This window comes from Bombina bombina, chromosome 11 (assembly GCF_027579735.1).
Source record: "Bombina bombina isolate aBomBom1 chromosome 11, aBomBom1.pri, whole genome shotgun sequence".
In the NCBI taxonomy this organism is placed as follows: Eukaryota; Metazoa; Chordata; class Amphibia; order Anura; family Bombinatoridae; genus Bombina; species Bombina bombina.
The window spans coordinates 54,902,305-54,926,925 of NC_069509.1; the positions used below are offsets into that span (position 1 = coordinate 54,902,305).

General features: G+C 39.2%; 1 protein-coding gene across 1 annotated transcript in view; it reads left to right on the plus strand.

The window, feature by feature from the left end:
• Positions 1–24,376, plus strand: part of MTO1 (mitochondrial tRNA translation optimization 1) — a 43,080-nt gene extending 18,704 nt beyond the window's left edge. The window contains exons 8-13 of the mRNA XM_053694116.1: positions 60–190; positions 4,708–4,912; positions 7,911–8,082; positions 10,810–10,928; positions 23,462–23,622; positions 23,723–24,376. Coding sequence (XP_053550091.1) covers positions 60–190; positions 4,708–4,912; positions 7,911–8,082; positions 10,810–10,928; positions 23,462–23,622; positions 23,723–23,899 — 965 coding nt within the window. The 3' untranslated portion in view covers positions 23,900–24,376. The remainder of the gene's footprint in view (positions 1–59; positions 191–4,707; positions 4,913–7,910; positions 8,083–10,809; positions 10,929–23,461; positions 23,623–23,722) is intronic.
• The last annotated feature ends 245 nt before the right edge of the window (positions 24,377–24,621 follow it).

A 24,621-nucleotide genomic window follows, 5' to 3' on the forward strand; every position in this document is an offset into this window, starting at 1 on the left:
TGTTACTGTGGTTTTATTTATTGACTATTAAGTAGGATATGTATACATTTGTACTGCAGGTTATGGAGTACAGTATGATTTTCTGGATCCCCGTCAGCTCCGAACCTCTCTGGAAACATTGTTGGTTCAGAAACTGTTCCTGGCAGGACAGATTAATGGGACTACGGGCTACGAGGAAGCTGCAGCTCAGGTACTGAAAAAGACTCCAATCTTTTGTAGAAGCAAATGGATTCATAGACAGGTTGTTTAAAAGGACAGAAAACTCCTTGTAATTACAACGTTTCTGTAGTCTTTCAATAGATTAACATATCATCAGAGTCTGAGCATTACTAGAAGAGATTGTTTTTCAATGGTCAACCGCCACCACCACTTTCCTTATTTGGAAGAGCCAAATCTCTTTGAAAAGCAGTACTGGGCTAAAAAAAGCTTCTCCTAGGTGGTAAATCGCCATAGAACAAGCTATTGAGCTGTTGCTCGTTCCTTGTAGAGCGATTCTCTGTCTCTATGTATTTGTATTATGACCCTGGGGAAGTCTCCCTAAGGGTGATGGGGAAACCAGATGTAGATTCATTGCCCAATGTGACTAGAGGGATATGGCTACACCTCAACGAGGCTTGATTGAGGTAGAAACGGTTGTCTGGGGGTGCCATTTCTCTTGTTCAGAGGAGAATTGCCTGGTATTTTGGGGCTGGACTGACCTTGTTAGGCGGGATCAGACTGATATACTTCGTTTCTGGCAGCTTGCTTCTGTTTCTATATGAAATCAGGAACAAAACGGGGTGATGGCAAAATGAATAAAATTATATTGGAAAGTTGTTTTACTGTGTATAATTAAGCATCTCAGACTGTCCCTTTAAAAAGACTTTAAACACATCTATTAAGAGCACTATTTAAACATGTTACAAATGTTTTTGTCTGGGAAAAAAAAATTAAATTAAAGAGATTCATTTTAATTTTGAATCTACAGGAAGAACAGCATGCACAATTGGCCTTCAATGAAAATCCTAATGCAAACGAATACTAATGTATATATAAATTCACAAAATATCACCTGTCCTTACACTCACCAGGTCTCCCATTTATTTTTATTTATTTATTTTTTTTACAGGAGACTAGCGATTGCTGCCAGTTGATCATTATTACTATGACAATTACTTAAAGGGACAGTCTACACCAAAATTGTTATTGTTTAAAAAGAGAGATAACGCCTTTACTACACATTCCCCAGCTTTGCACAACCAACATTGTTATATTAATATACTTTATAGCATATAAACCTCTAAATTTCTGCCTGTGTCTAAGCTACTACAGACAGCTTCTTATCACATGCTTTTGTATTAGCTTTTCACAACAGGAGACTGCTAGTTCATGTGTGCCATAAAGATAACATTGTGCTCACGCCTGTGGGTTATGGATGACACTGCACTAATTGGCTAAAATGCAAGTCAATAGATAATAAATAAATAGTCATGTGATCAGGGGGCTGTCAGAAGAGGCTTAGATACAAGGTAATCACAGAGGTAAAAAGTATATTAATATAACAGTGTTGGTTATGCAAATCTGGGAAATGCGTAATAAAGGGATTATCTATCTTTTTAAACAATAACAATTCTGTAGTTTACTTTCCCTTTAAAGCCCCTTATTTGACTTGTAAGACCAAACTCTTTCAAACGTGTGCGGTCTTATAATGTATTCTATGGTGAGTGGGGTAATGAAAGCCTATTAAAAATTCTTAGAACCACCAAAATAGCACCAAAGCTGTGAAATATAACAGCTGGATGGACACTGGACTCATTTAAATAATGGGGATTGCTGTTTACCAATAATATGTCACAGTTGTTGTCGTTTCATATGCTTCTGTCAGGAGGTCATGATGATCAGCTGATAGTCACCTGTTCGTGTGACCCCTCTTTTTAAAGATGAACTTCTCTTCTTTCAAACGAGGAGTCACTTGCCCCATTGTGATGTTTATTTTTGAGGTACTAGGGTCCCTTTTAAGTCGCAGAACACTGTAAAAGGCACCTAGTAGACAAATGATTGCAACTTTTATGGTATGAGGCCCCTCATTTGAAAATGGTAACTTCCTTTTTAATTTGAGGGGTATGTTGTAACTTAGGTTACCTTCTCTGCTATGGCCAATTAGGGACAGTTATAAATAAGTCACACGAGTGTGCAGCCAATGGCTGTGTGGAATATAACTGTGTTCTGCACTTCAATCACTATCAGGAACTGAAAAGCTCTCAATTCCAAAATGGAATTACAGTAAAAGGGGACAAAATAAATAATGCAAGTATATTACAGATATGTTTATATATACAATTTATCATTTTATATTACCACCTCAAAGTGTTTAATGTCCCTTTAACGGATAGAGTCTCCTTTGGAACCACTGCTCCCATACTGTTAATTCAATAATGACAGGGGTGTGAGACTTTATATTAAAAAGAGGGGGTTTCTGTCTTTATGGACTAGGGTCTCATACCCCTCTGTGTTTTTGAGAAGGGAATTGAGGCACTACAAGTGCCCCCTCCTCAAACACTGCACTGGTGGTACTTGGTGATCACTATTACCATAGTGATCATCTGATAATAAGAGGGTGGTGTGACTCCTCATTTAAAAGTATAACTCCTTTCACATGGGGTCTCATACCCCTCTAATTAAATCAGAAGGGTAGATGGGGGCTCAGCAATAGCCCCCCTACACTGCTAATGGGGCAGGTGATCACCATTTTTAAAGGGAATCAGCGTTATCCTAGGGGAACTTGTGACACCCCTTATTTGGAAGAAGTAATTCTTCCCTTTCAAATGAGAGATCGCTTGTCACTCTACTACAAACACTGGGGACATAGGGGCTCTTTTAGAGCCCCCTATGGGTAAATAGCAATTTAAAGGGATATGAAACCCAACTTTTTTCTTTAATGATTCAGGTAGAGCAGCAATTTTAGGCAACTTTCTAAGTTACTCCTATTATCAATTTTTCTTTGTTCTCTTGGTATATTTATTTGAAAAACAGGAATGTAAGCTTAGGAGCCAGACATTGGTGGCAAAATTTAGCTTACATTCCTGCTTTTTAAATAAAGATACCAAGAGAATGAAGAAAAATTGCTAATAGGAGTAAATTAGAAAGTTCGATCTGAATCATGAAAGAAAAAAATTGGGTTTAATATCCCTTTACTTCTGCAGGATGTTGCCGTATTTTTGGTGATCAGCTGCATCTTACATGACACATCTATTGCGAAACAGCAGACTCTCCCCAGACGCAGTTTTCCTAAAAAGGAAATCCCTGCAACTTCATCCTTTCTTAATGGCAACAGAGAAAACCAATGGCTTGAAAATCACTTTAACCTTGTTACTGCATGTGCAGACCTGTATGTTTTGTCATCAGACGGTTTAGAACCAATACTTTAAATGCTCCGTCAGCAGAAAACAAAAAGTAAAAGCTCCCTACATTGACAGATAAGGTGGAGCACATTAAAGAGACACAAAATTTACCTTTGCAATGCACAATACTGCGCTTTACTAGAAGGATATTTGCCACACACTTTTATATGATGTGATGGCAGATAGTTTGTTGCTGCTTTTCGTTGGTCTTTCTTCTTCTCTTATGCCCATTACCACTGCTTACCTAATTGGTAAATCTAGTGGTAGAGGAGGGGGCGTCCCAGTTTATAACTTTTTTTTGTGTCAGATTTTCTGCAAGTGGTGGCTTAAAGGGACACTAAACCCAATTTTGTTTCTTTCATGATTCAGATAGAACATGCAATTTTAAGCAACTTTCTAATTTACTCCTATTATCAATTTTTCTTTGTTCTCTAGCTTTCTTTATTTAAAAAGCAGGAATGTGATGCATAGGAGCTGGCCCATTTTTGGTTGAGAACCTGGGTTATGCTTGCTTATTGGTGGGTAAATGTAATCCTCCAATAAGCAAGCGCTATCCATGGTGCTGAACCTAAAATGGGCTGGATGCTAAGATTTACATTCCTGCTTTTAAAATAAAGATAGCAAGAAAAACGAATAAAAATTGATAATAGGAGTAAATTAGAAGGTTGCTTAAAACTTGATGCTCTTTCTGAATCATGAAAGAAAAAATTTGGGTTCAGTGTCCCTTTAAAGGGAAAGTAAACTCCAAATTAAGGTTTTATGATCCAGAGCTTGAGATTTGTATATAAAATGTTATGCGTAGTGAAACCATTTTGCAATATATTTTCATGCATTATTTATTTTGCTCCCTTTTCGTGTAATTTTGCTCTGAAAATTGAGCAATTTCTGATACTCCGAACATGAAATGCACCTGCCGATTTCTCAAAGTTAACCCTGATACATATCTGTCCCTAATTGGATTCAGCAGATAACAACTGCAAAACAATTAATTTTATACTAACTTTATGACAGTGGTTAGCCTTGTTGTCTGTAGACTGAAGCCCAGATTGGCTCCTCCAAATAAGGCAAATGGTGAGTGGAATTTGGCTATTAAAAACAAATTTCAGTAAAAAGGATGTTAATTTGTATAAAAAAACGTTAAGACTTGTCTGATGTGTTATTCTATAGCAACACAACAGTAATGTCTTGTAATTACAAGGTGTTTACTGTCCCTTTAAACAACGTTCTAGTTAAGTTCTATAATCAATTTAGCTTTGTTCTCTTTGTGAAAAGCACAATGAGGCGCCAAGCCGGATTTAGGTGTAGAATATCTATCTTTTTAACACAGGGAATTATTGCTGGGATAAATGCTGCCCTGCGTGTGAAAGGTCACCCTGCCTTCTCTGTAAGTCGTACAGAAGGTTACATCGGCGTTCTGATCGATGATCTCACCACACAAGGCACATCAGAGCCCTATCGCATGTTCACCAGCCGTGCAGAGTTCCGCATGTCGCTGAGGCCGGACAATGCAGATGCCAGATTAACGCTGAGAGGTGAGTTACTGCAGCAACTTAAAGGGATACTAAATATAAATTAGAAACTGTATTTAACTACATTGTTTTTAAAAAAAATAATGCAGCTTTGCCAAATTAGTATAGTATGCTTTTTATTTCACTGATTTCCATACCCGCCGCAAAACAAAAGGACAACTCTTTCCACGTGCATGTGGTATCAATGTGATTTGTGGTTTTACACATGATCAGTAGGTGTAAGAGAGGGAGGGAGTCCTCCCATATTCTGTGCCCTTAACAGGACATTAAACACTTTGAGATGCTAATATAAAATGATAATTCATATATATATATTTAAAAACTGAAAGTTTAAAAAATGAAAGTGCAGAACACTGTTATATTCCACACAGCCATTGGCTGCACACTCTAGTGATCTATTTATAACTGTTTGTAATTGGCCACAGCAAAGAAGGTAACCTAAGTTACAACATGGCAGCTCCCAGTGTTTTATAGACACTAAGGGGTATATTTATTATAGTGCGAGCGGACATGATACAATGTAGCGTATCATGTCCGCTGTACATCGATAAATGCCAACAGCATACGCAGTCAGCATTTATCATTGCACCAGCAGTTCTTGTAAAGTGCTTGTGCAATGCCGCTCCCTGCAGATTCACGGCCAATTGGCCACTAGCAGAGGGGAGCCAATCAACCCGATCGTATTTGCTCGGGTTGATTTCTGTCCGCAGCCTCAGAGCAGGCGGACAAGTTATGGCGCAGCGGACAAGTTATGGAGCATACGGACCTTAATAAATATGCCCCTAAAACTTTACACTTATTTAGTCACTATTTAAACAGCTAATGAAACTTTAAAAAATCCATCTACCTGTTATTCTCAGACTAATCTTTTCTTTGAATACATCATTCTACCTAGCATTTATTTAGTGTTTAATGTCCCTTTAAGATGATCTAGAACTGATTCTGCTTAGTAAAATGTATTAAATACATTTAGTCTACAGCTAAATATCAATACATATTTTATATACACATTCATATACTTATATTTATATGACACATTCGCATTCTTATAGGCTCTCAGTCCACTGGTACTGAAAGACAGTCATTGTTTGCATGTTATTCTGCAAGCAAATTAATGATTTCTGTCTAACTGTCAAACAATATATACATTTAAACCACCAGGTATTCTCACCACTATTGCAATTAATTTTAGTAGGTACTAACCTTGATAATTCACCTTTAAAGGACACTATACTGTAACTATTTCCCATTAACATGTTCACAGTGTCTTGTTATACCAGGTGCGTAGTATTGCACTGAGTGGAAATTTCTCCTATAGTTTTATTATTGCAATTTAAATAACTATTTCTTGCTCATTTAAACTCCCCCCCCCCCCCCCCCCCCCCCATCCATAATGAAAATTTCAGTACAGAAGTATCGGCCTTTGTATTGAGAGATCTAAGGTAAGCAGGCCTGATATTCTTACAGGCTCAGTCCACTTAAATGGACATGTTCTATTTTCAGAATTTTCAGTGAACGTTGGACTCCGCTCCAGGATCTACTGAGCGGGTCTTGAATATCCAAAGCGATTCACAGGCTTGCTGGTTAGTCACAGAACGCCCGGTCGCGCTATTAGAATAAATGTAGCTCTCTCCCGCTCTGGTCTAGTAGCGGGAGCGAGCTACATTTATTCCAATAGCGCGACCGTGAAGCGCTTTGGATATTCAAGACCCGCTCAGTAGATCCTGGAGCGGAGTCCAACGTTCACTCAAAATTCTGAAAATACTTTTACATTTTCTAAGTTACCGCTTAAATAATGTGTGCAGAATTATTTAACATTATTCTGAACCTTTACTGTACCTTTAAATGCAATGGGTGGTAGTTTTAAAAAGCAAAACAGCTATTCAAAAGCATTCCCTATACATTTGATACAGTTGGTATAACAAGTCATTGCCAATAAATCCAACGGTATCTTACAGTACACATACCTACCTTAAAGGGACATGAAACCCAAATTTTTTCTTTCATGATTCAGATAGAGAATACAATTTTAGACAACTTTCTAATTTACTTCTATTATCTCATTTGTTTAATTCTATTGGTATAATTTGTTGAAGTAGCAGCAATTAACTAATGGTTTCTAACTGAACACATTGGTGAGCCAATCACAATCAATATATATATATGCAGCCACCAATCAACAGCTAGAACCTACTGCTTCTGAGCTTGCCCTGATAAACCTTTCAGCAAAGGATAAAGAGAGAAGAAAGCAAATTAAATTATAGAAGTAAATTGGAAAGTTGTTTAAAATTGTATTCTCTATCTGAATCGTGAATGAAAAAAATTGGGTTTCATGTCCCTTTAAGTGAACACATGACTGTGTTGACTAATGCTAGTGCACGAGACAAAATCAAGTGCACTGTGAAACTACTCCTTCACTCAGTTAGCCAGTTCCAGAGAGAAAACATTTCCTAACAGAGTAATTTACAGAACTGATGTTTTTGAAGTCTCAATAATGTTTTGTGCTTTAATTCACAAACTTGTTAAAGTAATGCAGTGTTCTCCACAGAACATCTTGTCAGCCAGGTTGCATTATTCAGTAGCTGTAATACTTTATAAGTAACAGCAAATGTTATAATATTACAAATGTTACATAAGCTATCCAAAGCACATATTAATTGCACAATTTAACATAAATCAATTTAAATATAATTTGTGCAACAACCATTGAAAATTGGGTGGTCAATAAATTCAGCCGGTTGGTATGCCCATTAAATAGGTTCTGTGGAGAACACTATAATGTGTATTCTTAGGGGCTTTAAACTACAGTTTAATGTCCCTTTAAGGGACATTCTCGTGAGCACTTTCTCTGAAAAGGAAACTTAAGGGCTAATGTTTGACTTATATTCCCATCTCTCACTCTTTTCTCTAGGTATTTAGCAGTTGTACCATCACTGTCATGTCTGTTCTGTATTTAGTTTATTGGTTGCATCTATACACTTTGTCTTTCTGCCTCTCTCAGGGTACGAGGAAGCAGGCTGCGTGTATAAGGAACGTTATGAACAAACTCTGTCTACCATAAACACTCTGAAAGAGGGGCTGTCTGCGCTTCGTTCTCTGCAGTTCTCATGCACCAGATGGCAGCAAGTAATTCCTAGCTCCCCTATTAGCAGCACCAAAACCTCCTCTTTGAGGTACTTTAACCCTATTGTGGACAATATATTACACTTACAAATATGATATCTTAAAAGGACAGAAAACATATTTTTTTTATTTATGATTTAGATTAAACATAACATTTTTAAATAATAAAAAAAATCCAACTGACTTCTATGATTAAATGTACTCTGTTCTCTTGGTGTACTTTGATGAAGAGCATAGCTAGGCAGGCTTAGAAGCGTACAGGTGTTTTTAGCACTTTATCGTAGTTTTGCAACAATGCTTTTAACAATGTTATACACCTTTTAAACACTAGATGGCAGCTATTTTTGTACAATGTAAAACATTGTTAAAGGGACAGTCTAGTCCAAAACAAACTTTCATTATTCAGATAGGGCATGTCATTTTAAACAATTTTCTAATTTACATCTATCACTAATTTTGCTTTGTTCTATTGGTATTCTTAGTTGAAAGCTAAACCTAGGAGGTTCATATGCTAATTTCTAAGCCCTTGAAGGCTGCCTCTCATCTCAGGGCATTTTGACAGTTTTTCACCACTAGAGGGTGTTAGTTCGTGTGTTTCATTTAGATAACACTGTGCTCACGCACGTGGAGTTCCTAGGAGCCAGTACTGATTGTCTAAAATGCAAGTCTGTCAAAAGAACTGAAATAAGGGGCAGTTTGCAGAGGCTTAGATACAAGGTAATCACAGAGGTAAAAAGTGTATTAATATAACAGTGTTGATTATGCAAAACTAGGGAATGGGTAATAAAGGGATTATCTATCTTTTAAAACAATAAATATTCTGGTGTTGACTGTCCCTTTAAAAGCATTGGAGAATTGAAATTCTTACTACCTCCAGAACTTAGACAGACAGTTGGAAAATGGGAGAACAAAGGATTATATAGAGTAGCGGATTTCTTAGACAAAAATAAAATACTAACCTTTAATCAGATAAACGACAAAATCCAGCCATATAAACTACAATGGTTCCTTTATTTGCAAATAACGTCAGTAATCACAAAATACATAGCAAATAGGCCAGAACAACCTCTTACTACCCTAGAAAGGATCTGCAGGACACCATCCAGAGGGAAACGTGATTTCTCAGCTGTATATATTGATCCAAGGAGCAAAATATACCTCCAAATCTCCTCTGATGGAGAGATGGGAGAGGAACATAGGGGAGATTACATGAGAAGAGGAAATGGGAAGAAATTCTTTTAGAGTCTAGTAAAGGAATACTAAGTGCAGATATGAGGGAGAATTGCATTAGGGTTTCTTTTCGGTGGTACCTTACACCTGAGAGGACAGCACACTTCACCACACAAATGTTGGGGGCCTGTTATAGGGGATATAAGGAGAGGGGGACGTACAGACATATGTGGTGGGATTGCCCAAAGGTAAGACCATTATGGACAGCACTCTCGGAGCTCCTCAGCAACACACTAAATGAACACATTACTCCGATCTCCCAGGCGCTACTGAATGATAGGGTGAGACCATTTAGCTCTGCTGTTCATACATTTATTAAAACCCTTTGTACATGCCTGAGAATATGTATAGCCAGACATTGGAAGGAGGGGGTGCCTACATCATTGACAAAATTAAAGATACATACACAATGTCAGAACTAGCAGCATGGTCACAAGGATCTACTGAGCAATTTCAAAAGGTGTGGTTCCACTGGATACTGAGAGAGGATAGATGAATAGGATTTGCTGGAGAGGAAGTTGAGTAGGTGTTTTAGACAGGATAGCTGAGGAGGAGGGGCGGGTTCCATTAAACACTCGATATTTATGAACCTAGGCACAGATATCCTAAATAGTAACTTGCAGAATAAGAAGCCGTTAAATACATCTGTTGTTAGATAACACTTATGGAAACACCTGGTGGGGGAGGGGGGAGGGAGGGTTATGGTTCATAATTACTGATGTTTAATAGTTTATATATATATAAGATGAAGGAGGGAACTGAAATCTGTATCTAGGTTAAGAGAGTCATGGAGAAAGCTTCAATCTCTACTACTTAACATCGTTCAATCTCCTGAGTTGTAGTATTAACGAGGGAGGGAGATTCTCATTCTGGATATGTTATAGGTGAACAGGAAGTGGGTGATTTAATAGGCCTATTTTAGAAAGAGGTTACATGGTTGATAGAGATACAGAGATTTATTAATATTTGTCTCATCGACATGTTCATATATTTTGTGGTTACCTCTTGTCAATTTTTTTTTATGTTTGCCTTTTTTGTATATCTTTTAATAATTTGAAATGTTGATAATGAAAACCAATAAAAATTATTTCAATTAAAAGCATTGGAGAAGGAGTAACACAGGCCGAAGAGAATAGTTGGTAAATAGTATATCTGTTGGTTTGGCAACATATCATCCTGTCACTATAGCTCCAACTGGATGGTAAATTCTTACCCAAAGATTTCCCCAAGGCTGCAGCCTGTACATCATGAGTGGTACTCTGTCTTGATTACCACCCTAACTCTTGGTTTCATTAATTTTGCAATTGCAATGCTTAAAGGGAAAATCTAGTGCATAATATGTCATCACAGAGGTAAAAAGTTTATTAATATAACAGTGTTGTTATGCAAAACTGGGGAATGGGTAATAAAGGGATTGTCTATCTTTTTAAACAATAACAAATTTGGAGTTGATGTCCCTTTTATTCGTGTTGTTAACCCCTTCTCTGTTGGTTAGGGTGGGGGATTTTAAAGAGTTCTAATCTGAGTGCTTTTTATCCCACTTGCAGTGCTCTGGAGTTGTTGCGCTATAATGATATTGAGTTTGAGACGTTGGCTAAAGTTTTCCCTGACACTCTGAAGAGATTCAATAATATTCGAGGAATTGCTGAACGCCTTAAGATAGAAGGTAGAGTGCGACATCCCTGCTGTGATTATTAATTTACCATTTGCAAAATAAACTAGCTGTCTGCGTCAAGTGTTATACAGGCGTACCTCTGAGATATTGCGGGTTTGGTTACAGACCACCACAATAAAGCGAATATAGCAATAAAGTGAGTCACACTATTTTTTTCTTCCCCAGTGCATATAAAAGTTATATTTACACTATACTGTAGTCTATTGTGTACATACCCTAATTAAAAAATACTTTATTGCTAAAAAATGGTAATCATAATCTGAGCCTTCAGTGAGTTATAAAAAATGTCATGGCAGCTAGCTAGTGCTTAATCATCTTTGCATAAATAGAGCATTTTAATGTTACTCTCTAATCTATTCTAATAATAAGGAATCCAGGTTGTTCTGTTACCATCAGATTAATTGATTTTGAATTTTAAAGGGACACTAAACCCACTTTTATTTTTTTATGATTCAGATAGGCTATACATTTAGTTCCATAAGGCAGGGAGAGTCAACGACTTCATGCTTTACTATTGGGAAATACAACACCTGGCCACCAGGAGGCAGCAAAGACACCCCAGCCAAAGGCTTAAATATCGCTCCCACTTCCCCTATCCCCCAGTCATTCTTTGCCTTTTGTCACTAGAGGAGGGTGGCAGAGAAATGTAAGAAGAGTCGGAACTTCCATGATTCAGATAGGGCATGTCATTTTAAACATCTTTCCAATTTACTTTTATCATTACATTTGCTTTGTTCCCTTGGTGGTATTTTTGAATAGCTAAACCTAGGTAGGCTCAAACTGATTTCTAAGCCATTGAAAACCGCCTCTTAGCTTAGAGCATTTTGAAAGTTTTTCACAGTTAGACAGTACTAATGTGTGTCATATAGATAACATTGCGGTCACTCACGTGGAGTTATTTAGGAGTCTGCACTGTTAGGCTAAATTGCATGTCTGTCAAAAGCACTGTTAAGAGGGCAGTCTGCAGAGGCTAAGATATAAGGTAATCACAGAGGTAAAACATATATTAATATAACTGTGCTGGGGAATGGATAATAAAGGGATTATCTATCTTTTTAAACAATACAAAGTCTGGTGTAGACTGACCCTTTTAATGGGTATGTTCCCTTCAAGAGAGGACTGCAGTTTTAAGTAATCATATAAACCTCTCAGTGAGAGTATTGATGAAAAGTTAGAGTCTGGAGATCCAGGGAAAGTTTTTCTGCAGAGCCATCCAGACTGTCTAACAACTCCTGAGCAATCAGTGTTAACGAGTTACACTGCTTGCTTTTCCACACTCAGGTCCCTGTCAGAGCATCGCTACAAGGCTGTCACACTTGAGAGGCTAAATCTGTTCCACAGCATGGATCCTGGAGGGTAAGTCTGTGTTATTTTTATATTGCAGGGTCGCCTTATATAGGGTCACAGTGTGACTCTATAATTCAGTAGGATTGAGGGTTAATATCTCCTCAGTGGGAGTTTATTGGGAACGGTTTGGGGAGTTTATATACTGCTTTAACATTTGTGAAGAACGTTTTCAGGGCTCATTTAGACTGTGTACTTTTGGCTGGAACAGGCAGGTTTCACTTTTGTGAGTTGCGCAGCAACTTCGCGCACTTTTTCATAGCAGGGGAGGTCCTGCCTTGCGCACCATGTGACTGGGTGCGGCTTCATTAACTTCCTTACGATCCTGCTGCAGACAGCACTCCTGAGGAGTGTTTCTTCACAACTTGCCTTGGTCTAGGAGGTGGTGAGTGCCCCTGCTATTGGTTTTGTAAAGGCGCCTTTCTATTTTTAAAACGTTTATTTTTGTATCATTTTTTCTCTTTCTACTGTGGGATTACATACCTACTATGGAGGACCCTGATAATATGTTAGAAGGTTCCACTCCTTCTGTAGTGCTTAATAATACCTGCTTATATTGTGAGGAGGCTGTGGTTTGCCCGTCTGCTCAATTTTGTTCCATTTGCCTGGGTACTGTTTTAAAGTCTAAGAAGTGAACTAAATCTGCTATTAACCCTAGCGCTGTTAGTCCCTCTGAGCCATCAACCTCTAAGGATTATGTGAACCGAGAGATTACTACCCTTTCTACCCTAACCGCTTCACATGCAGTTCCCCAACGCACAGCTATTTCTCCGTCTGGAGGGGGCCTTTTTCCTGCGGACTTTACAGCGGCCCTGAGTGCCCTACCTTTCTCTGGAAAACGTAAGAGAAAGGTTAAACACAGTTCTCCTGTTTTAGATGAATCTAATTACCTATCGGATCTAGCTTGTATGTCCCAGTTATCCGAGGATGTGTTAATCTCTGTGACATCAGACGGTACACTTTCGGAGTCAGAGACTTCTATTACTAAATCTCCTCCAGCAGAGGAACCCTTTTTTAGATTTAAAATTGAACATCTGCGTATTTTACTGAAGGAGGTCCTGTCTACCCCAGAAGTTCCAGAGGCTAAGCTACCTGAGGAACCTAAGATCCCTAAGTTAGTAAGGTTTAGGAAGATCCCACAAACTTTTCCGGTCCCATTTCGTATGGTGAACATTATTAGTAATGAATGGGAAAGAATTGGAACATCATTTTCTCCCTCAGCTACTTTTAAAAAATTGTTCCTGGTCCCTGACTCTCAATTAGAACTGTAGGGTTCCATCCCTTAGGTGGATGGCGCCATTTCTACGCTAGCTAAGTGTACTACTATCTCTCTTGAGGATAGCTCTTCCTTTGCAGAACCTATGGATAAGAAGTGGGAAACATTCCTAAGGAGAATGTTCCAACACACAGGATTTTTATTTCAACAGGCGGCAGCAGTGGCCGCGGTAGCTGGGGCTGCCACCTGCTGTCAGAACTTATCGAGGTGTAATCTCCCCTCAAGGATATTCAGGAGATAATTAAAACTTTAAGAGTAGCTAATGCTTTCATCTGTGATGCGAATTTGCAGATTATTCTCCTGAATGCTACGGCTTCAGGTTTTGCGTTCCTAGCCCGCAGTGCTCTATGGTTGAAGTCTTAGTCTGCAGATATAACTTCTAAATCTAGACTCCTTTCTCTTCCTTTCAAAGGGAAGATTTTATTTGGACCAGGTCTGGACTCCATCATCTCTACGGTTACTGGAGGGAAGGGTGCCTTCCTACCTCAGGATAAGAAGAACAGACCTAAGGGATGGCAATCCTCTAATTTTTGCTTCTTTCATTTGGACAAATCCCAACGATCTCAATCTTCATCCAAACCCGAGCAGCCCAAGAGCACTTGGAAGCCTGCTCAGTCCTGAAACAAGTCCAAGCAGATAAAGAAGCCTGCCGATAACAAATCGCTATTAAAGGGACAGTGAAGTCCAAAAAAAACTTTCATGATTTAAATAGGGAATTACATTTTAAACAAATTTCCAATTTACTTTTATCACCTATTTTGCTTTGTTCCCTTGGTATTCTTGGTTGAAAGCAAAACCTAGGAGGTTCATATGCTATTTTCTTAGACCTTGAAGACTGCCTCTAATCTGAATGCATTTTGACCACTAGAGGGCATTAGTTCATGTGTTTCATATAGATAACATTGAGCTCATGCCGAGTGAGCACTGATTGGGTAAAATGCAAGTCTGTCAAAACAACTGAAACAAGGGGGCAGTTTGCAGAGGCTTAGATACAAGATAATCACAGAGATAAACAGTGTATTTCTATAACAGTTTTGGTTATGAAAAACTGGGGAATGAGTAATAAAGGGATTCTTTTTAAACAACAAAAATTCTGGTGTTGACTGTCCCTTTAAGGGCGGCCCCCGTCCCGAGATTGGATCGAAATAGGGGGCAGATTGATGCTTTTCTCAGATGCTTGGTTTCAGGATGTTTGGGATCCTTGGGTTCTGGAGGTCGTGTCTCAGGGATACTGGATAGGATTCAAATCTCATCCGCCCAGGGGCAGATTCATACTCTCCAGACTGTCTACAAGATCAGAGAAGAGGACAGCCTTGTTAGATTGTGTAAGGGATCTATGCTTCTTTGGAGTAATAGCCCTGGTACCTGCGTCAGAAAGAGGTCTGGGTTTCTATTCAAGAATAATGTAGTAGACTGCGCCTGGTATAGCAAACAAGCTCACTATTAGTGGATCTCCTAACAAGATCTCAAAATTATGTACAACAGAGGATAGGTAAATAGGAGCGCCAAAGGCTAAAGTATGCAGTCAGGGATAATTTGTTACAGTTTTATTACAGAGTGATAAATACCAAAATAGTGAAAGTTAACAAATTTATTGAAACTTTAAAAATAGCAGAGTTCTGATAGGATATAAAAACAATGAGCTGTGAATAATGAACAATAAAATCAAATCATGAACAATAAAGTCAATGAACAATGTGAAAGCCAAGGACTAAAAACAGCTTGCCTGGCTAATGATATTGGTAGTAAATGTTATCACATATAAAAAACAGAAAAAAGGATATAGCTAAATATCCGTGTTTAAGTCCTTGAGTGAGTGTCCTTAATCTCCTGGGGATCAGTGAAAAAAATTATGTGTACATGTTAAAGTGAAAAAAAAAAAAAAATCAAAAAGAAAAAGGCATAAAAAATCTATCGAAAAAGTATCCTTGTAGTTGGATAATATGGTGTGGATATAGTTCTATTTCGGTGATATCCTGGGAGTTTCGCAACAATCCTGGATGGTGGATGAAGTAAATGTGGGGATATGAGTTTAAAAAAAGATCTGTGACGATCTGTGTAAGGGTACCAATATTTTCTTCACCAAGAGGTTTTGCTTACTTTTTAGAGTCTTTACTAAGATGGATTATTTTGTCCCCAAATTGTGCTGAGTTTGATTTGTGAATTTGTTCTGGCTTTAACTTGGACAAACGTTTTTTATCCACCACACGTTTCACTCTGATGGCGCGCTGCTCTGAGTACAGCTTACATACTCTTTTTAAATAGTCTTTGATGAAATCCAAAATGGCGTTTCTGTGTTCCTTTACTTGCACAGACAGTATATCTTTGCACGCTTCTGTTCTGAGCTGTTGAATTGCCTCTGCGCAGGTTCTCATGTATATATGTGTATCTTGATCTATTTGGTCTCGTTCTGTGTCTGTCATACGAGAATACTCTGATTCTACATGGCTGCAGGCATTGATGTAGTTCTTTCTGTGCTCCAGGAGAAAATCCTTTAACTTGCCAATGTTAGAGATCACCTCACGGACTATGCCATTAAACTCCCCCCATGGGCGTCTTCTCCTGAGCAAGTCGCTCAGTGAAGATGCGGAATAAGGCGCTGGGGGTGTCACTGCCTGAGAGCGACTTGCTAGCGCTCCTATTTACCTATCCTGGGTTTCTATTCAAACCTCTTCATGGTTCCCAAAAAGGAGGGAACTTTTCGTCCAATTATGGACTTGAAGTGCCTAAACAAATTTCTAAGAGTCCCCTCCTTCAAGATGGAGACTATAAGATCAATTCTTCCCCTGGTTCTGGAAGGACAGTTTATGACTACCATAGATCTGAAGGATGCATACCTTCACATTCCAATCCACAGGGAACATTTCCAGTTCCTGAGATTCGCCTTTCTGGATCAACACTTCTGCTCCAAGGATATTTACGAAGGTTCTGGGGGCTCTTCTAGCGGTTGCCAAAACCTGAACTATAGCAGTAGCTCCTTACCTAGACGATAACTTGGTACAGGCACCATCTTTTCGTCTAGCAATGGATCACTTAGACTTTCTTCTAAGTCTTTTTCGGTCACATGGATGGAAGATAAACTTGGAAAAGAGTTTGCTTACTCCAAATACCAAAGTGAATTTCCTGGGCACAGTTATAGATTCGGTGTCCATGAAGATCTTTCTAATAGATCAGAGACGTTTCAAGCTAACAACAGCATGTCTTGCCCTCCAGGCCTCCTTGAGACCTTCGTTGGCCCAGTGTATGGAGGTGATTGGACTCATGGTGTCTTGTATGGACATTATTCCCTTTTCCAGATTTCATCTCAGACCTTTACAGCTATGCATGCTGAGACAATGGAACGGCGACCATTCCGATCTGTCACAACAGATAGTTCTGGACAGCCTGTCGAGAGACTCCCTCTTTTGGTGGCTCTGTCAAGATCACCTGTCCCGAGGCACGTGCTTCTTGAGACTGTCCTGGTAGATTGTGACTACGGATGCCAGTCTATCCGGCTGGGGAGCCGTTTGGGGTGCCAGGAAGGCACAGGGGCTGTGGACTCAGGAGGAGTCACTCTTCCGATCAATATCTTGGAAATCCTGACAATCTTCAATGCTCTGAAGGCTTGGCCCCTTCTGGGTTTGTCCCAGTTTATCAGATTCCAATCAGACAATATAACTTCGATAGCCGACATCAACCATCAGGGAGGAAAAAGAAGTTCCTTAGCGATGAAAGAAGTATCTAAAATCCTAGAATGGGCGGAGGCCCACACCTGTATGCTGTCAGTGATCCACAGCAATCCGGGCATGGACAACCAGGAAGCGGACTTCCTCAGCAGGCAATCCTTTCACCCGGGGGAATGGTCTCTCCACCCCAAGGTCTTTGCAGAGATATGCAGCAGATGGGGAATGCCAGAGATAGACCTCATGGCCTCCCATCTCAATGCCAAACTACCCAAGTACAGGTCGAGATTGAGGGATCCTCAAGCTGTTCTAATAGATGCCCTAGTGGTTCCATGGAGGTTCAGACTCATATATCTCTTTCCTCCATTGCCTCTTCTCCCTCGTGTGATGGCCCGCATCAAACAGAAGCAAGCATCAGTGGTTCTAATTGCTCCATCCTTGCCGCGAAGGACTTGGTGGGGATGTTCTCATCTCCTCCGTGGAGGTTACCTTATCGCAGGGACCTGCTGATACAGGGTCCCTTCCTTCATCAGGAACAGGACATTGTGGAGATTGAACGCTTAGTCTTAGCCAGGAGAGTTTTCGCAACACTTTGATTCAAGCTCGTAAGCCAGTTACTCGACGCATCTACCATAAGGTGTGGCCGACTTTCCTGCACTGGTGTAAGGAGCTTCGTTTTTATTGGCATAAGGTTAAAGTTGCTAGAATTTTATCTTTTCTCCAGGATGGACTAGAGAAGGGTCTATCTGCTAGTTACCTGAAGGGACAGATGTCGACCCTGTCAGTGTTGCTGCACAAGAGATTAGCTGAGCTTCCGGATATGCAGTCCTTCGTTAAGGCTCTGACCTGTTTTTAGAAAGATGGCTCCGCCATAGAGTCTCAATCTTGTTCTTCGTGTGTTGCAGTAGGCTCAGTTTGAGCCCATGCACAATGTTGACATTAAACTGTTATTTTAAAAGTATTTGTTTCTATGGGCTATTTCCTCTGCTCGCAGAGTCTCCAAGATTTCTGCCTTGCAATGTGAACCCTCTTACCTTGTTTTTCATGCCGATAATGCGGTTTTACATACTAAGTTAGGTTTCCTTCCTAAGGTGGTGTAAGATTGCAACATTAATCAAGAGATTGTTGTTCCTTCCTTGTGTCCTAATCCTTCTTCGACGAAGGAACGTTTGCTTCACAATCTAGATGTAGTTTGTGCCTTGAAGTTCTACCTTCAGGCTACTAAGGAGTTCAGACAATCTTCATCTTTGTTTGTCATCTATGCGGGTAAGCGTAGGGGTCAGAAGGCCACTACGTCTTCCCTGTCTTTCTGGTTGAGAAGTGTCATCCACCTAGCTTATGAGACGGCGAGACAACCGCCTCCTGAGAGGATTACGGCTTCTTCCTGGGCTTTTAAGAACGAAGCCTCAATGGATCAGATTTGTAAGGTAGAAGCTACCTGGTCCTCCTTACATACTCTAAATGTTACAAGTTTGATGTGTTTGCTTCGGCTTTCGGGAGAAAGGTTTTGCAGGCTGTGGTGCCCTCAGATTAGGGTCCGCCTCTTTTTTGTTCCCTCCCGTTATTCCTTCAGTGTTCTCTGGAGCTTGGGTATTGTTTTCCCAACAGTAAGGAATGAAGTTGTGGACTCACCCTGCAATATGGGAAGAAAACGAAATTTATGCTTACCAGATAAATTCCTTTCTTTCCTTGCAGGAAATTATTCTTTGTTTGGGTGGCTCCCTTTTTGTTTTTCTTCTGGCACCTTTATACCTTGATGTTTATCCTACTTTCCTCGTTCCCTCGGCCGAATGACTGGGGGGATAGGGGAAGTGGGAGGGATATTTAAGCCTTTGGCTGGGGTGTCTTTGCCTCCTCTTGGTGGCCAGGTGTTGTATTTCCCAACAGTAAGGAATGAAGTCGTGGACTCTCCCTGCCAGGAAAGAAAGGAATTTTATCTGGTAAGCATAACTTTTGTTTTTTAAAATTCTTTCCAGTTGGGGGAACTTCCGGGCAGTGGCCATGATCAGTCGCAAATCCGTATGCTGCTACAGCTTTCTCTTATTTACTTTAAAAAAATCTTCCTTTAGCTGCTTGATTCGTATAAACTTTTACAAGAATTGATCTACATTGTGGATGCAGCAAATATTGAGCACAGAATAATTGAAATCGCTGATGGCTTCGGAGCCTGGAGCCGTTTCACGACCTCGGCCTTCATTATACCCCCCGGCAGGGCGCCTTAGCCTTGTCGTTAAGCAGCACTGTGTGTGCTTTAATTTTATATCTTACCACCTATTGTCACTATATCTTTCAGAGGTCTAGGGGAATACACTCACTACCATTTACAATATGGAGCCCTACGACAGGGATTTTGTTAATGCCATGGCGCACTTGCTAGAACTACATTTCCAGCGCCTCATGACGAGCGTCTTTGCAGCATGGTGTTCCACAACATTATATAAGCTACAGAGCGAGGAGCTATCGGGTCGAGTAAATCCACAGATCCCATCTGCTGAAAAGGACTACAATATGACAGATCACTCGAACGAGCTGTATCTGAAAGATCACCCATTTCGAGATAGAGAGAAACGAGCCCACCCGGAGCTACAAGCAACTCAGGCTGAGGATCAAACAACCATGTCCGAGACTTGCTCTGCTTTAGATCTCCCTGAGTTCACAACAGTGCAGGCGAAAGCTTGTAAAGAAGGATGCAGCACTCTCAACACTTCATGGAGTGATAATTGTTCCGACGCAAGAAGCCAGGTCTTCAAAGCTGGACTTTGGGTAACTAACTGTACAGACTCAGAGCCGTCTAAAATTGACAGAGGCGCTAACATGCCACTAATTTATGGACCTTGCTCCCAGACACTAATCCCAGATGCCCCGCAACCAGAGTGTCCTATAGGGGTGAGTCATACAACTCTCGCCCTACCACTGCAGCAACACGTAGGACTAGAGGGAAAACGTAATATATATGCAGTCTCCCTGTTACACCCGAAGCCAGTGCCGCTCTGCTCACAATTATCATTACCCCCTCTTCTCTAATGGCAACTGGTGTGGGCTAGAGTGAGAACTGGGATAGGGACAGCGGCTCTGCCTGGGATTGACTGAAGGAACCCAGCCCAGGACTATTAATCTTAAGACAAAGTGATGTTTTGGGACTCAGTCTGGTTCTTATCTGGTTTATCTATGTGCTATATTTGTTTCAGTGCTTTATTGTTAAGTTAACCTTTTTCCTTTTTTTTGCTGTGACTGGTAAGCTTTGCATCTTGCGGTATACGTCTGGGTGAAGCATTATAAATGTACTTATAGCAATGAGATCGGTTAGTGTAGTGAGATCTAACATGTTCCCTCTACCCTTCTGGCAAAACTGGACACGCTGCCAGCGGCCGAGGCAGTGGGTCGGGTAAGTTTTGGGGTTAATGGAGGAAACTAAAGTCTTCAAATAGTATTATCTAGAGGACCTCTTTATACACCTCCATACCATCACTGTTGCTCAAGCATTATGCTAATCTACATAACCCAAATTATTCTATTACCTGTGTTAAAGCATATGATCTAATAGTGAGGTCTGAAACGTTTCTTACAAATATGATATGGGATGTTGAGTGCTCAATATGTACCTACTACTCAATGTTAACTCACTCAAACATTTCCTGATTATGCAAATGTACATATATGTGCTAGTATTCTCTACTAGTTTGGTCTGGAATCCCTAATTCCCTATAGTCCAGAAGTAACTTAGACCTAATAATAGAGCTTTATGTCTTAAACACATTACAGAGTTGGAATGTGGACTGCACCAGAATAGTTAAGCTACATTCTTATGGATCACTCTCACCCTGTGCCAAATTTTAATGCTCTCACCTCTTGCAATAACATTCTGTACTTATGTTACTTAACATATCCTATGTCTGAATTAGGTGGATTGCATATTGACATTTGTGTGTGTGCCTCCCTTGTTGGTTAATATTCTCCTACTATATTGGACACCACAGGTATATATACTAAGGGCATGATGCACCCCCACAGCTATAAAATTTGTATTGATATAGGTTACACCGCCTGATTTGGCTCTGAAAAACTGGACTCAGCCCCATTTAAAATCATGACCCTCCCAGACAGTACTTTTTATTACCATCTTTATACTCCTCATATGTTATGGCATGGCTTTTAAGCTCCTTCAGCTGCTAGTCTCTACTTCCTACATTGTTCCCGATTGCCTCATACAGTTTACAGTTAATTATGAGTCCATACAGTATAGCTATACATATAAATATCTGCTTAACAAGAGTCCAAGAGTGCAACTATTGTTTTAAGGGTTCAAGAGCAGCCCTATGTGTTTCCTTATTATTTCATACCCCTTATCAAGCTCCCCTATCAACAAATACCAAAGGTTAAGGTCCAAAAGAGGCCTTTGTTTTTCTTTTTTTGGGGATTATAGTTTTGCAAAATAAGATGGCTATAAATAAGGGGGTATCCCGTGCTATTATCTAGAAAATAAAATGTGAGGTTAGCAGAGTGAGTTTCAAGAGTGGTCCTCTCCATTCTATTATACCTTTCCTTACTGCTAGATATGTTTCCTTATTTAAGGCCCAAGAGCGGCCTATTAGATTTGTTATGGAAGGTTCCCTTAGGCATAGGCACTATGTATTTCATTTTGCCATATATCACTGTTTTTATTTCATTGGTGAACTGTGCAGAAGGTTTACTGAACCGTTATGGAACTAAGTTGGACTGTACATGTTTCCTTTTGTACTGAATGGCAAATTCATTTGTGTTTATACTGTTTGTATGCCTAACTTAAAGGACCAGTCAATAAAGTAGATTTGCATAATCAACAAATGCATGATAAAAAGACAATGCAATAGCACTTAGTCTGAACTTCAAATGAGTAGTAGATTTTTTTTAAATAAATTGCAAATTTATATCTATTTCCACTCCCCCCTGTATCATGTGACAGCCATCAGCCAATCACAAATGCATATACGTATATGCTGTGAATTCTTGCACATGCTCAGTAGGAGCTGGTGACTCAAAAAGTGTAAATATAAAAAGACTGGGCACATTTTGTTAATTGAAGTAAATTGGAAAGTTGTTTAAAATTGCATGCTCTATCTGAATCATGAAGTTTAATTTTGACTTGAGTGTCCCTTTAAGAAAAAAAAATTCTTTCCAGTTTACTTCTATTATCAATTGTGTGCGTGTATATATATATATATATATATATATATATATGTGTGTATATGTGTTTATATATATATATATATATATATATGTGTGTATGTGTATGTGTATATATACAGTATATATATTTATTATTATTATTTTTAAATCAATAAAAATTCTGGAGTAGAATGTCCCTTTAAGTAAATTTCATATGGCTCTTTATGTAACATTTCTTTAAAAAGGATTCATTTACCAGCAATACATAATTATCTGAAACTGTGTCAGAGACTATTAAAAGACCTGTAAACACAGCAGATTTGCATAATCAACAAATGCAAGATAACAAGACAATACAATAGCATTTACTCTGAATTTCATATGAGTAGTAGATTTTATTCTAACAAGTTTCAAAGTTATGTATATTTCCACTCCCCCTGTACCATGTGATGGCAATCAGCCAATCACAAATGCATATACGTATAGTCTGAGTTCTTGCACATGCTCAGTAGGAGCTGGTGACTCAAAAAGGTGTAAATATAAAAGACTGTGCACATTTTTTTTAATGAAAGTAAACTGGAAAGTTGTTTAAAATTACATGCTGTATCTGAATCATGAAAATTTAATAAAACCTGAGTGTCCCTTTAAGACATATGCTTGCACAAATGTAAGATACTTTGAACTTAAAGGAACAGTATTTAACCACTTAGTGTTTAGAGAAAGTAACTATCTTTTGTATTTTTTTTTTAATTTACAGTATTTAGACCTATATAGCTAATATTTTTTTTTATCTCAATTATTCCTTCATAAAAGGAACACTAACTTAAATCAAGGGCATCCGACCCACCACAGTCAGACAATCATGCCATGCCCACACCTAATGGCAGATTTTTGAATTGTGGGACAGACTCAGGGAACAATTATACCACGAGGCAAGGTAGCAAAAAAATGTGACTGTCCCAGGAAAATCGGGACCATTATAAAGTATGAGTGAAAGTCCTTACTATGCTGCATGAGCGGGGACTTATGTATTTTAGAGTGTTCTGTCAATAGAATTATGCCTATAGATTCTTACCCCTCATCTTGTATTTTTACAGCGGTCTATGAACTACATGTCAAACAGCAGCAAAAAGAGATTGCTGAAGTACAGCGAGACGAATCTCTAGCTCTTCCTGAAGATATTGATTACATGAATCTCGATGAGACTGTCCTCTCCCAAGAGGTTCGAGAAAAGCTATCTATGAGCCGTCCTGAAACTGTGAGTTTTTATATCTTAAAAGCAATTTTGTGCCACATGAAAGTCTCATTCTGTACCAAAGCAACAGGCTTCTCATTTATTTACGTTTCTCTTTCTTCAGATTGGAGCAGCTGGCCGCATTCCTGGGGTGACACCTGCAGCTATAGTAAATCTATTAAGATTAGTGAAAAAGGGGGCTCTCCACACAGGAGCCCATAGGAAAGCTGAAAAGCTCAGAACGAGAGCAAGAATACGCCCATCTTTGAGCAATACGAACAAAGAGCAGAGTGCTCTGTAACGAAGAAAGAAAGCACCTATATATCTGTTACATGTATATAGACAATGGGGAGAAGGGTTCAAACTACATGCTTTCCCGATCTATCTTATAAAGAAGTCCCCTGTAACACTCACTGTCTTGGTACCACATCTAGCTGTATATTTATTATTGTTTTTTGATATTCTGGTCAAGGTAATTGGCATCTAGTTAAAGGGACATTGAAATGAATTCTTTAATATGCTGTATGTATATGAAATGTCAGCACCACATTGCAAACGATCTGCAAAGCATTTAAAACTCATTTTGCACACTAGCGATACACATATTGAGAGGTCAGATGCAGGTTAGCTTGTTCACAGATCTAACAAATCACTGTGTAGTATAATGCTGTATACAGAAAACCTCAGGCCCAATTCATTATAGAAAAATGCACTACAGCCCCTTGAAAGAGTGAGAACCCCCCCCCCCCCCCCCAAATAAAGCAATATAACTAATGAATGTACATTGCAATGATTATTTTACTATACTGAATTAAAGGGATATTCCAGTCAAAAAATGAAATGCATATTAGATTTGAATAGAAGTGTTTTAACAATACAGTTGCATCAGCACAAATGCAGTTTAAATCATAAGCTTGGGAAGCTTCAGATAAAGCCAGCTATTTTTCACAGCTTAGACTAACTACACATATAGAATATGGTTGCCAGGCAACTGCCAAAATATTTCAAGTGTTTGTAAAAAGC